Below are 12,722 nucleotides of genomic sequence, written 5' to 3' on the forward strand. Positions count from 1 at the left end.
TCTGAATGGCTGGAGATAAAAATCACTATGAATGTGCAGGACAGACGGGGGTGTGCAAGCATGCCCAGAGGGGCAACAGGGAGGGGTAGGGAAGAGAACACTGCTAAAATTGTGCAAGCAAGGGAAGCAAGGGCAGCACTGGTGGGGAGGGGTGACAAGGGAACCCATAGAGAAGAGTCGAAGATGACTTTAGGGTCTCAGACTTGGGTGGTTGAGAGGCTCACGGGAATTCCATCAAGAAGAGGGGGGATCGTGGAGGAAGGGGAAGCAGAGATGATAAACTTGGCTTCGGATGTATGGAGTCTAAAGCAGGTGGGGTGGGGACACAATGGAAGGCACCAATGTTGGGAGTGTCCGTGCGGTGGGGCGAGGAGGAGGGAGGGAAATAATGGTCTGACCCACCTCGGGTCCTTTTTAGATCAAGGGAAGGGTGGAAATAAATAAATCATAAATAAATAAATAAATACATACATACATACATACATACATAAATGATGAAGACACGTTGGGAATGGAGGAGAAACAGAGTACGTTGCATCCTGTGCACCGAGGGGACGGGTGTCCAGCAGGGGTCGCTGTGGAGCCCAGCGATGTGGGGAGCTTGGTGACGACAAGGGGTCTTTTGATGTGGCAACATGGAGGGCGCTGAATCGCAGGTCCCTGGAGCATGGAGGCTAGGCAGGTTGTGGGGGACGGCAGCGCAAGCATTAGAGACCCCTTCCCGGGGCTGCTGGTGCAGGGAAGGGGAGGGAAGAGGCTGCAGGAGCTGGGATGGGGAGTAGAGTGTGTGCTGGTGGAAGTGAGGACAGAGGTGGCAGAAGAGCGGCTGGGGTGTGTGGGAAAATGTCACTGCCCAGAGGATGGATTTCACGTCCTCAGAAATGGGAGGAAGGAGAGGCGTGGGGTGGAAAGGGATCGGGAGATCTGGAGGGGAGATGGTGTTTCAGATGGCTCCTTCTCTTCAGCCAAGGAGGCGGCCGATGGAGGGGAGTGGTTATTTGGGGGCTTGAGGAGCTTGCAGGTCTCAGAGGCTCCAGGGTGGATGATGGCAGGGCGATTGGGGACTGATTAACGGTTAACAGGAGGTGACTGGAAGGGTCTCCTGCTCCCAGGATGGCTGTGACCACCGCAGTTACAAGGCAGTGGACCAGGGTGGCAGGGACAAGGGGCAGGCTGGGGACTCCTCGGGGCCACCCAGGCTAGCTGGCCTGTGCATTTAGCTGCCCTAAACGGGCAGAGGGGACGGCCTGCCTCCTGACTGTCCGCCCAGGGGGAGGAGCAGGAGGGGGTGGGGAAGCCCAGGCCCCTGGAGCTCCTGTCATCAGGTGGTCAGTGCATTTGGGCAGCACAGGACCTGTGAGTTGGGGAACGGAGGGGTGCAGATGGTCCTGGCTTCCCAGGGGCAGGTTCTTAGGGCCCCTTCTACTTCAACAGCCACTGGTGTCCGCTTAAGGAACCAAGACCAATATGGGACAGAAGGAAAACTAGCTCTTCCACGGAGCTCTGGCCTTGAACTGCCCCGCAGGGCAGGCTCCTGGCCGGTACACGGAGCGTGGGGCCAACCCCAGGACCTGACATCCCAGCTCCCCTCAGGACTCACCACTGGAACGTTCTGGAGTCCAAAGCCCTGGTTAATCCACGGAGGCCCAGGCAGTTCTACCTGCTCCCCAGGGCACTGCCAGCTTCAGACATTAAATGTCTTCCAGGGCCTTTGAGATCCTCAAGATGAAAGGCTCTGGAGAAGTGTAAAATATGATACTAATTATTTCCACTTCTTGCGAGGGAGTCCAAACCACGCAGTTCCCACAGAGGCTGTTAGGGCTGTTGCTTTCTTAAATATTCATTTTATAATGCAAATCCCAAATCTCAGACTTGAAGCATCAACAGCAAGGACAACAAGGGAAGAAACATAAGAGATGCAGGGTAGCAGTCACAGCTGGGGCTTGGAGCTGGAGCACCCATGTGCGGGGTGAACGGTTCTGAGCATCCTCCCACCGTCTCCGTTTGCTGCCCGCCAGCCATTAATTTAGAGCAAACGTCCTGGTCTGAATTGCCACTGATTAATTATGTCCGGTCTCGTGTGCTTGGGAGCAGATCTCGGTTACTTTTCTTAACTCCCTTCACCTTCAAGATAATGGTTTTTTACTTATCTTTCAAATATGTTTTAAAACAGTGTTATTTATCAGGCAAGGGAATACATCCAACAAATCAAGCCGCCTAATGCTTGTCTATATGTGACCTCTGATTCCAGCCCCTAAGTGATTGGCATGGAGCCCAGATTTCCCCAGGGAGATTATGCCCAGTATTTGGATACTGCATTTGGCTTTGGGTTAAAAAAAAAAAAAAGTCTTCACTATTAATCTTCATAGGGGGCAAAAAGGATTTTGTGAAATTCTAAAATCATTGCCTCTGTGCGGAGGATGGGTAGGTGGGGGTGGGGGTGGACATTGGAGCCTCTCCCTGCAGACTGGAGAAGCTCGGTGTTGGAGCTCAGTGCCGGCTAGTGTGACCATCAGGATAGGAAGATGTCAAGAAATGGCTGCAGAGGCCCCTCGAGTGCACGACGCAGAAAGGAAACAGAGGGGTCATGGAGAAATGAAGCGAGGTGCTTAACACCCTTTCAGGTCTCACACTCTGGGGCTCTGTGAGGCACCCAGAAAGGCAATCATATGTATTTTAAAAAGGATGACATTTATCTTGACCGGACCCTTTCAAGCTTTCGCTGTGGCTTCCCTAGGGCAGAAGGGGACAGTACGGTCCCTTATGTGACATTCTAAGAGAGCAGGAAGGGGGCTAAGCCAGCGGGTAAAATCCCAGGGTCCCTTCCTCCTTGGTAGACTCTAGTTGCTTTAAAGAACACCCACCAAACCACCACGTTTTGGACACTCTTCTGCCTTATTGTGGGGTGGAGTGCTGCCCCCGAGCGGGAGATTTCAATTTTTCCAAAATGCCAGGGGAACACCCCAGCTATTTAGGGTCATCTGCCTGCTCTGTCCAGGTTCTTGGTGGTTCTTGCAAAGGCCAGAGTATAGACTGTCCATGGTTACTTCTCTAGCCTTCTCTTCATACCTGTGGAAACCTGTCTGGGACAGGGGGGTCCACCGTGGATCATCCCTCGGACAGTTAAACTCTAAGTTTGTGGAACAAGGCCCACGCCTCTGAAGTGGCCTCTGCTTCTTGGGGTCCTTGTACACCTTTGCCAGGCTGAACCCCTCAACCTCCTCTCCTCTGTCAACAGCACCATTTTAGACTTGGGTCAAGTTGTCCCCTCTGGGTCTTGGCTCACCCAGAATCCGGGTTACTCAGAGGCTCAGGGTCGCTGCCAAGAGGTGGCTCTCCATTCATCCATGAGCCCAAAGATCTGTCCAACCCAGGAGGCAGTTTGTCATCCAAAGTCATGGGACTGGCTTCTTTTCATGTCGAGTCCTTCTGCCCCTAAAGATGGACTGAGTCTCAATCCAGTTTGGGTGGGTTCTCCACACCTTCTTCCTGTGGCTTATCTGCCTAATGCTAGATGAACACCACACAGTTATAAATACTCAGGTCAATATATATATGCAGGTATAGATATATATATTCTGGTCACTGTTTTACACTTTAACAAAGAAAACCACTAGCCTGCTTGTTCTACAGTTTGCGCCACCCCGACTCCCATCTGCCTGTGGTGTAGCTGGCAGGAAATGTGAGCCACTGAGTCCCACAGGGAGCCCACCTTACGTGGCCCCATCGCACTGGCCAACAGTCAGTTTCAAAGCCCCCTGCTCATGCAGGCTCTTGAGGGCCTTGAACTCCAAGGGCATGGTGTGGGGGCTGGCCTGGGAGGTGTAGCCATACTTGAGGCTGTCGTAATAGTGGTACTTGACAGGGTTCTGGTTCTGATCTAGTGGAAAGGGCCAGAAGCCATAGAGGTAGATCTGGTTGCAGAAACGTGTGGCCAGGGTGTACATCAAGAGACCAGTGGTGGGTCTTTTGATGTGGACCTTGTTCGTCAGCCAGTATCTGGGGAAAAAAAAAAAAAGAAGTGAGAAAATATGAGTTTGTGAATCATCCTTTCCAGGAAAAGGACAATTTTAACCTGTCCAGCAGCCTGCCTCCTGCCACTCCAGGAGCTGTGGAGACCAGTCCAGCCGTTGATTCCTGGTTCCCTTCTCAGGGGACTGACTACCAACCTTTATTAAGCAACAGAACTATTCCTTACATCATGAACTTTCACATATATGATTTTTATGGAAACATGATGAGCTTGGTAGTAGGTACAGATGCAGAAATGAGGCTCAGAGACAAAAGTGGCTTGCCTGAGGTCACCTAGGTGGAAAGGGCAGGACATTGACCTGGGCTCAAGCCTGTTGAAATCTAAAGTGGGGGCGGGCAAACTTTTTCTATAACGAGCCAGCTGGTAGATATTTTTGGCTTTGCAGCCATGCTCCTGGCCTCTGCTGTGGGAGCATGAGAGAGAGAGACACAGATGACACACGTGGGTGTGGCAGCTTGCTGCATGGGCCACCGCATGCAAACCCCCCGTAAAGGGGTGGCTCTTGCATGGTGCCCCCATCTTCCCCTTGTGGAGGGTCCCATGGTCACGCTTCTCTTTGCATATCACCATTCCTGACTCCAGCAGAGACTGACTTCCTTGTCCCTTGAGCATCATCCGATTTCCTTCCCATCGCTGCCCGCAGGACCCCCACCCCTCTGATGCGGGTTGCCCACCTCTGACATTGGGTGGCTTCCCTGAGAGCTGAGGGGACACCAGACGGTGCTCTGCCCGGTGAAGCCGGGTTCTGCCATGATCTCTTCTCAAGGCCTGTTGTGGTATTTGGTATATCCCTTTCTGAAATGGGAGTTCCCGCTTCCTGCCTAGGAATCTGGCAGGGGTAATGAGAGGAGCTATGGAGAATTGGGAAGAGCATGGTGTTGGGCTAACGGATCCCAGTGCTGGGTGAGGCACTGAGCTACCTCTGCACATAGAGGGTCTCAGTTTACCTTAACCAAGACAGCAGTGAGGAAGAACCCATCTCCATTCCACAGACTAGGAAACAGAGGTCTGGGGAGCTACCAACTTTTTAGACCTCAGTTTCAAGTGAAAGTTCTGTCAACAGCTACCTGCGTGCTTTTGGGCAGGTCACTTCTCCCTGCTGGACCTAATTTTTCAGATCTATACGATGATGGGCCACAGACCAGGGTATCTCCAAGTTTCAACACAATCTAGACGTTTCTCCAGAAGTGGGAAAATGTCCATTCTCTTTGTCACCATTTTGGCTTTCCACAGTGGTTCTTATGCTTGGATTTAGAACTCACTGGGATGTGTGGTTTAACCTCTTTATTTCTCATAAAAAGCTGAATCCCTTGAAAGGCAATGCATACGTCTTGGTGGAAAGATGGAATTCCTTACCACCAACTCCTCACTACTGTGTGTCCACACCAGACACCGGCTGAGCTTTTCTGTCCTCAAACTCTGTGCACCTCATCACACCTGCTCCACCTGCCATTGTGAGAAACATCCACTCCCCAACCCCAGCGCGGCTCCTGATGACACCTCAGCACAGTGACAGGTGTGACTTTATAGTCAAATGAACCAATTACATTCACGCCAGAAGGAAAAGTATGCCAGGCAAAGCATTTACATATTGTTGAAAGTTGAAACTGTTCCATATTCTTCGCAGTGCTTTTAGGGAAAAGTTGGGTGGGCAGGGGGAAGATTTTCTAGAAGATCAAGCATGCCCTTCCTTTTGCAAGTGGTTCTTTCTGCAGACCCAAAAAGGAAACCCCAAGACATTCCAGAAAGTTAACTTTAAATCCCCCCCCTTTTTTTTTTGGAGGAGGTGTTTGCCTTTGAAACAGACAAGGTTACAGATTCCTAGTAACCCATATAATTTTAGTAAATCACGTAATATTTGATATAATGAAACATATTTCAAGGACCCTCACACCATCCTATGAACATGATTCTCGGGGGGCACTGTGCCGACCTCCAGGAGAGCCTCTAGACAACCAGTCTTTTGTCATAAGCCTGTCAGCTGAAGACCACTTTGCTTGCATCTCCTCCTGTTTCATCCTGTCTGGGCCAAGAAACTTCCCTGTGGCTGAATTTTTCAACCCAGAATCAGATGGAGAGGACAAAGGCAGGGAGCTAGACAATGGCTCCATTAACCACAAACACAATTGGGCAGTAACAGGGAAAAGCCTGGGGGTTGTGTGGTGCTGAGGTTGAGGCTCAAGAGACAAGGTGCCCTTCTTAGATCATGTGCACACTTGTAGGTTCAATGGGGTTTGAGCTGAGCTTGGGAAGGTCCTGAGGGGCAAAGGCAGGGAGGTGGAAGGAGGGAAGAATCCCAGGAGTGTAGCAGCTGATGTTTGGATCGCCCCACACATCCTTGCAAAGTGCTCATCCACCTTGGCTTAACCACCTCCGATAATGGGGAGCTCACCCCCTCCTAAGCTAGTCCATTGTATTTTTGGTTCTGACTCAGTGCTTCTCGACCTAGGCTGTACACTGAATCACCTGGAGCTTTAAGAGGACCGATCCTGAGTTCAACCTCCATGTGCAGGCTGGACACTGGGATTTTTAAAACCTCCCCCAGTCGTTCAAATGTGTAGCCAAGGCTAAGAAGCCCTGCTCTCACTGGTGGGTGGTTCTGTTAAGAATGAGGTATATTTAGAGAAAATAAGGGAAAAGAGCAAGCCTCAGGAATAGTTGTCAAGTTTTAAAGATTATTGTTCCCCGGGGAACTTGTCTAGCCCAGTGGCCTGGCAGGGGATGTAACTGAGCGAGCTGGGAGCTGGGATGTGTGTAGGGAAAACCAATGCCTGGCCTCAGGGTTGCCAAGGCAACAGGGAGTGGTGGGGACTGTGGCATCTAAAGAGGTAGCCAGTTTTATTGTTGTCCAGTATAGTAGTGCCAAAGTGTGTATCAGAGATCTGGATTTTTATGCAATTTCTCCAAATTTTTGAATGTTGACAACTAATTAAAAAAAAATTTTACATCATCTGAGGCCCTGTTGGGTGAGTCAACAGACCATATCTGTGGGTGATCCATGGGCCCCCTAGGTTGAACTTGTCCTCTTGTTGCAGGTTCCAGAGGAACACGTGGGAGTCCAGGGAGACAGGCCCCAGTAGAGGCGCTCCTCCTGCAACTGGGTAGAGAGGGCTTAGATAAAACGCAGCCTAGCCTCCCCACTCCTGGTTCTTGGGCCTTTTCCACCAAATAGCGATTCTGGGAGGGTCGCGCCCGTCATGAGCCGGCTTTAGCGGCCGTTGACCCTCCCCAAGGAAGTGCAAGCCACTGCAGCGTCCCTGCCCGAGAGCATAGCGCTATTTGCTCCCCGAGCAAATTCAAGTCCTAACACCGGTCACAAATGCCATATTAGGGATTTGTGGTTTGTTTATTTTTTGATTGTAAGGCCTTAGCGTGAGAAGGCTTTCGGAAATGAATTTCGTTTCAGGACATCAGTGCTGTGCTCAGACACGAGGAGGGAAGAATTTGATCTGTAGGAGGTCTGAGGTTACCTGGACGCGGGCTGTGCCCTGCCTGCAGATGTGACTTTCCTCCTCATGTCCCCGTGGTGAACTGTCTTCCCCTTCCCCCCCAAAACTAAGCACATGCATTACATCTTCCTGGAAATGTTCCTTTTGTTCCACCCCTTTGAGGTAATCACTTCCACCCATTATCATGAAATTTGCTTCTACTTCTGTTGTGCTTATCAATCAATCCTGCCTGATAATTCACGATTGTACGGGTTGGCCTCCCACACAGAACAGAGCGGGCATCTCCCCGGGAGCAGGGGCCGTGCCTCACACTCCTGGAGGGGGTTCAGAGGCACCTGGCTCTGTGCACGGGGCAGCCAGGGCACTGTGGCAGGGACAGAAGCACTCAACAAACACTCTACGTGCCCGCCTACATCTCCCGGCATCCCTTGCAATGGGGCTGGGGTCACGTGACCAGTTCTGGCCAATAGGCTGTGACAGGAAGTATGTCCCTTGGGGGCCAACCTTCTCTTCTGCCTCGGGGAATCTCAAAGCCTCTGGTAAAGATGGTGTCAGCCTAAGAAGGAAGAATCCTAGATCCCTGGATCACCGGCTGGAATAGAGTGGGTGGCGACCTGCATCACACTTTGCATGAAGAAGAAATCAGCTTCTGTTGTGCTAAAACCACGAGGGGCTGGGGGGTCGTGACTGTTGCACAGCCTAGAACCATTATTATCCTGGCTTCCATGGTGCTCAGCAAAGGTCTGGCTCAAATGGAATTGGAAAATAGGAAGAAGTCGAAAAGGAGGAAGAGGGAAACCAGCAGGGCAGGCAGCTTTGTACCTGTGGCCGTCGGGGACAGGGAGAGAGGTGCCCACTCTCTCGGATCCGCTGCCGGCTTTCCCCCAAGAATCAATCACTGGGAGAGGTGTTAACAGCAAAGGAGGCTCCAGAATGAAGGGGGAGCTCAGTGGCACGGAGGGACCCACTTATTTCCCATTCTGCCTCTACGGGTGAACAAGAACACTCCTGAGCCATGTCTGACAGGGACGCGGGGGCGCCGTTTAATGAGCAGCTTGTAATAGGAGCTGACTGAGTTATGCGGGAACAAATCACCCTTGATTTCCTTTCTACCCCCCCTCAGTCGCTCTGGCCAATTTAGAGACTGTGTGTGTGGCCGACTTGTAGACGATTTCCTTCCTCAGGATAACAGCTGGGTGTTAAAACACAAACTAATTAATTTTGCCTTCCCAAATGAGGTTAGCTGGGTGCATCCGGGAACGTTGTATTGACAATGCACCTTTAATATCCCAGTCTTGAGATTTTAATTAGAAGGCAAAGTAATCTCAAAGAAGGCAGTAATTATTTTTCAAATTGGTTACCCCAATTGCCAAGATGATTAAGCGCCGTATTTTATGAGCATGGACAGCTATAGATGAAGATTGCCAAAATCATCTCCAAAGCACATTTGTCCTTCTTTTGGATTCCTGCTCTCAGTATGTGGCAAGCACCGTGGCTGCCACGGTTGGAAAAAGGGACCAAAAGGGCTTTCTCTAAGATGCTAAAAGCCCTTTGTGGCACATAGCGCATATTGTCCCTTAAGGAGCAGGAATGCCTTACAGGTGGTTGCCGTGGGACACTTGGGGATGTTTTGTGCGAGATGAGCAGCAAAATGGGACGGAACCCTCAGACCCCTGGTCTCCAATTATCCACATCAGCAGCCTGAGCCCTGGTCTGGGGGCCCATAGCCCATTGCCGTCTTTTCCTTGGGAACACTGCCTAGGGCTCTGGTATCCTGGGGAACATCTCAGGACGAGGCTGCCCAGCTTTGAGAGCATGGAGAGCTGGGGGTTTTGTCTCAAAATCTGGGGCTGGAGTGCAGAGCTGACCAAGTCTTGTGGATGCTTGAGGCCGATTCCTGGTCCTCAGGCCTCAATGCTTACCCAAGCCAGTGTCAAGTAAGCAAGGTTAACTTCAAGGACGACCACGCCACCAAAAACTCCCCAGAGACTCTCGGAGTCCCCAGGACAACATCCAGCGGCTTCAGCCAGGCTTGTGAAGTCCTTGTGACCTGGGCCTGAGGTCCCTTCCACCACCTGGCCTGCACAGCCACACGGCTGTAAGGACCTTCTTCATTCCTACCAGGACACCACCAACTCCCTGTTCTCCTGGCTGGCAACTCCTTCTTATGGTCTCAGCTTCGATGTCACTTCCCAGACCTTCCCGGATGGGTTTGTGCCCTGTATGTACATTGCTCTTTTCTGATTATAGCATTTATCATGCTATGCTATCATTATTCATTTACTTGACTTTCTCCTCCCCTACAAGTTATAATTCTGTGAGCCAGTGGACTGACTTCCTGCTCCTATATAACCCCAGATCCTAGCATAGCTCATGAGCAAAGTAGGTGTGCCACAAATCTCTATTTAATGAAGCCAGGAGTGAAAACGAGCAAGCAGAGGCTAGTGTCTCCCTGGGGTGGGCACTGGCAGAAGCCAAGGAGGTTGGCCTTCCCACAGACCCACAGGTCTGCACATGCGAAAGGCAGGCTGGTGGTGTCCTAAGACCATTTGTTGCCAAAAGAAAGGAGGAAAAATCATGACGCTGATTATTTCAGAGCTTCCTCCTGCTACGTGGGGGGTCCCTAGAGGAGTCGAGAGACTGTGGCTCACCCACAGGGATCACCTCTGGCCCAGCAGGGATCCAGAAAGACCACGTCTTGGGGGCTGAAAACTCCTGGCTGGATTCTGGAATCTAAACTGATGCCACTCCAAATGGGAAAAAAAATTATAATTAACCTCATTCATAATTAAAGGAATCCAATTTCACACAACAATCAGATGGCATTTTCCACTGGATTGGCAAAGAGAACAAGTGTCGGTAATCTACCACGCTGGTGAGGTTATGGAAAAGCAGGCATTTTCAATCATCGTAGGTGGGAGTGTAAATTGGTACCTGCCTCCAGGGAGGGCAATTTGGTAACCACTATAAAAACTAACAACGCGAACAACGCTTACATGCGTCTCTTTTTCGTGACGGCACACCTAAAGAGCGAGCCTCTGGATGTACATACGTGTGCAGATGTCGGTATAAGATGATCACCGTAGCACCGATTATACTAGCCAAAGATTGGAAAAACCCGCGATGCCCACCAATGGCTTCTGCTCCCATAAATTATGGTCCAGACACTGTGAAGGAGAGCAAGGTGGTGTGTACTGATGTGGAATAGTTTCCAGAATTTAGCAATGTACAATGCTTAAAACATGCTCTCTTATGTGTAAAAGTGGATATTCTGGAAGAATACACATAGAAAACCAGTGTAACAGGCCGCCTCTGTGGAGGAGGGCTCACTTGCTTTTCACTTTAAATCCTTTTATACTGTTTGGATTTTTCTTTTTACTATGTGCATCGCTGTTTGAAAAAAATAGAGACAATCTATGAAAAATGACAAAATGCCATCTGTGCCTGCATACCACAGACCTCTCTCTTTTTCTCTATGTATCACTGCCGTGGAATATACTTTCACACTTTGTGTCCCCTGGAGGAGACTGGAACCCAGCTCCTGGACTGGCCCTGGGGACATGCTCTTGGGACTGCAATGGGCATGCCTGGGAGGGCACACCTCCAACCTGCGCTGGTCTCGCCTCATTCTCTGCACCATGCTTACTCCCTTGCCTGTCCAGCGTGCAGGTTTCTGCTCCCTGCTGCCAGGCAGCAATGCTCACTTTGCTGACCCACTGCTCCAGCCCTGGCAGGGATGCCTGCTGGGTCCCTGCCATCCTAGGGCCGACGTTCAGCACTTTTGGTGCCTAACTAAGCACCAATTCACAGGCTTCCTCTGCATCAGGCCTGTGGTCTGGGTGGCTAAATGGGGCCAGGCAATGGGCTGCTTTCCTGCCCGAGGGCCACCCTCTCTGTGGGTCACAGCCTTCCTCATTGTTGTAATTGAATCTGAGCCATTCACTACCATCTGCGGACCAGAGTTTTCCCCTTCCTGCAGCCATATTCAACTGCCTGGGTGTCCTTCCCCTGGGCTGTTCACCTCCCTTGCCAACAGCCAGCTAGGGCACTGTGCCACTCTTGCGGGCTGGCAGAGCCTGAAGCCCCCTGGAAGAGGTGCTCGGTCTGGGGCAGGGCCAGTAAGAGTTAAAGAGCAGACCTTCTCTGCACCACACTGCCCCCTCCCTGAGATGCCCAGGCCCAATAACTGCCTCAGGTGGGCAGGAATCTCCAGAGTACCCAGTGGCTAGAGACTCTCCTGGCACAGGTATGATGAATCAAAGAATCTCTGAGTGGAAAGGGTGTTATGGATTGAATTATATCCCCTCAGAATTCATCTGTGGAGGTCAACCTCCAGTACCTCATAATGGGACTTTATTTAGAGATAAGGGTCTTTACAGAGGAGAGCAAGTTAAAATGAGGTTGTTAGGGTAGCCCTTATTCCAGTCCAACTGATGTCCTTATAAGCAGGGGCTATTTGGAGATATACAGGCACACAGAGATAATGATGGAGAATGGTCCTCCACAAGAGAAAGTCCTGGAATAGGTTCTTCCCTCAGAGCTCTCAGAAGGACTTCCAGCCTCCAGATCTACAAGACAGTAACTTTCTGTTGTCACTTTAGGCCACCTGGCCTGTGGCCCTTTGTTACAGCAGTGCTGGCAGACTCATCCACTAACTCTGTAGGATGTGGATTTTCCAAGTCATGGCCCAGCAAGGGGCATTTACTGCTGCCGGAACAAGAGGCAACCAAGCTCATTTTAGATGACCTCTATTTGTTGGAATGCTCTTCCCAGGGCCCAGATGAAACCTGACTCCCTGTAGATGACTTCTCAACCCTAGTTCTACACCTGGAGCCTTGCAGTCCAAATCTGTGAGCCCCTCAAGGTCAGAAGCCTTGTTTCATTGATTTTTGTGTTCCCCCAGCACAGGCCTGGAGCCTTCTAGGTTATAGCAAGTAAATATTTGCTAATTGAAGAAAGATTGCTCTCATGCTCCTTGGATACTTCTCTCCCCAAACCTTTTGACTTTCAAATTTCTCTGCCACTGTGGTCCCTCTCCAGCCTGGGACCCAAAACCTCTCCAAGTGGGATTCGACCAAGGTCATCGCTGACCTCCTTGACTCTCAAAACATTATACATCCGTCCCTGTGATCTAAGATTATCTTACTCTTTGAGCAGCCACGTGCCTGCTGCTGGTTGGTACCGCTCATTGCACCTGTACAATTGTTTAGAACCTAAGTACAGAATCTTGCATTTGTCCG

General features: G+C 50.7%; 1 protein-coding gene across 3 annotated transcripts in view; it reads right to left on the reverse strand.

Moving 5' to 3' along the window:
* Positions 1 to 3,451: 3,451 nt before the first annotated feature.
* The window catches only part of ST8SIA2 (ST8 alpha-N-acetyl-neuraminide alpha-2,8-sialyltransferase 2), a 62,253-nt gene continuing 52,982 nt past the window's right edge, over positions 3,452 to 12,722 (reverse strand). For 2 of the 3 annotated variants that reach the window (XM_027571692.1, XM_027571691.1), the window contains exon 5: positions 3,714 to 3,999. In XM_027571692.1, coding sequence (XP_027427493.1) covers positions 3,714 to 3,999 — 286 coding nt within the window. Of the gene's footprint in view, positions 4,000 to 12,722 lie in introns of all 3 variants that reach the window. The other variant, XM_027571690.1, reaches the window with a different exon arrangement.

Source organism: Zalophus californianus, chromosome 6, assembly GCF_009762305.2.
Source record: "Zalophus californianus isolate mZalCal1 chromosome 6, mZalCal1.pri.v2, whole genome shotgun sequence".
In the NCBI taxonomy this organism is placed as follows: Eukaryota; Metazoa; Chordata; class Mammalia; order Carnivora; family Otariidae; genus Zalophus; species Zalophus californianus.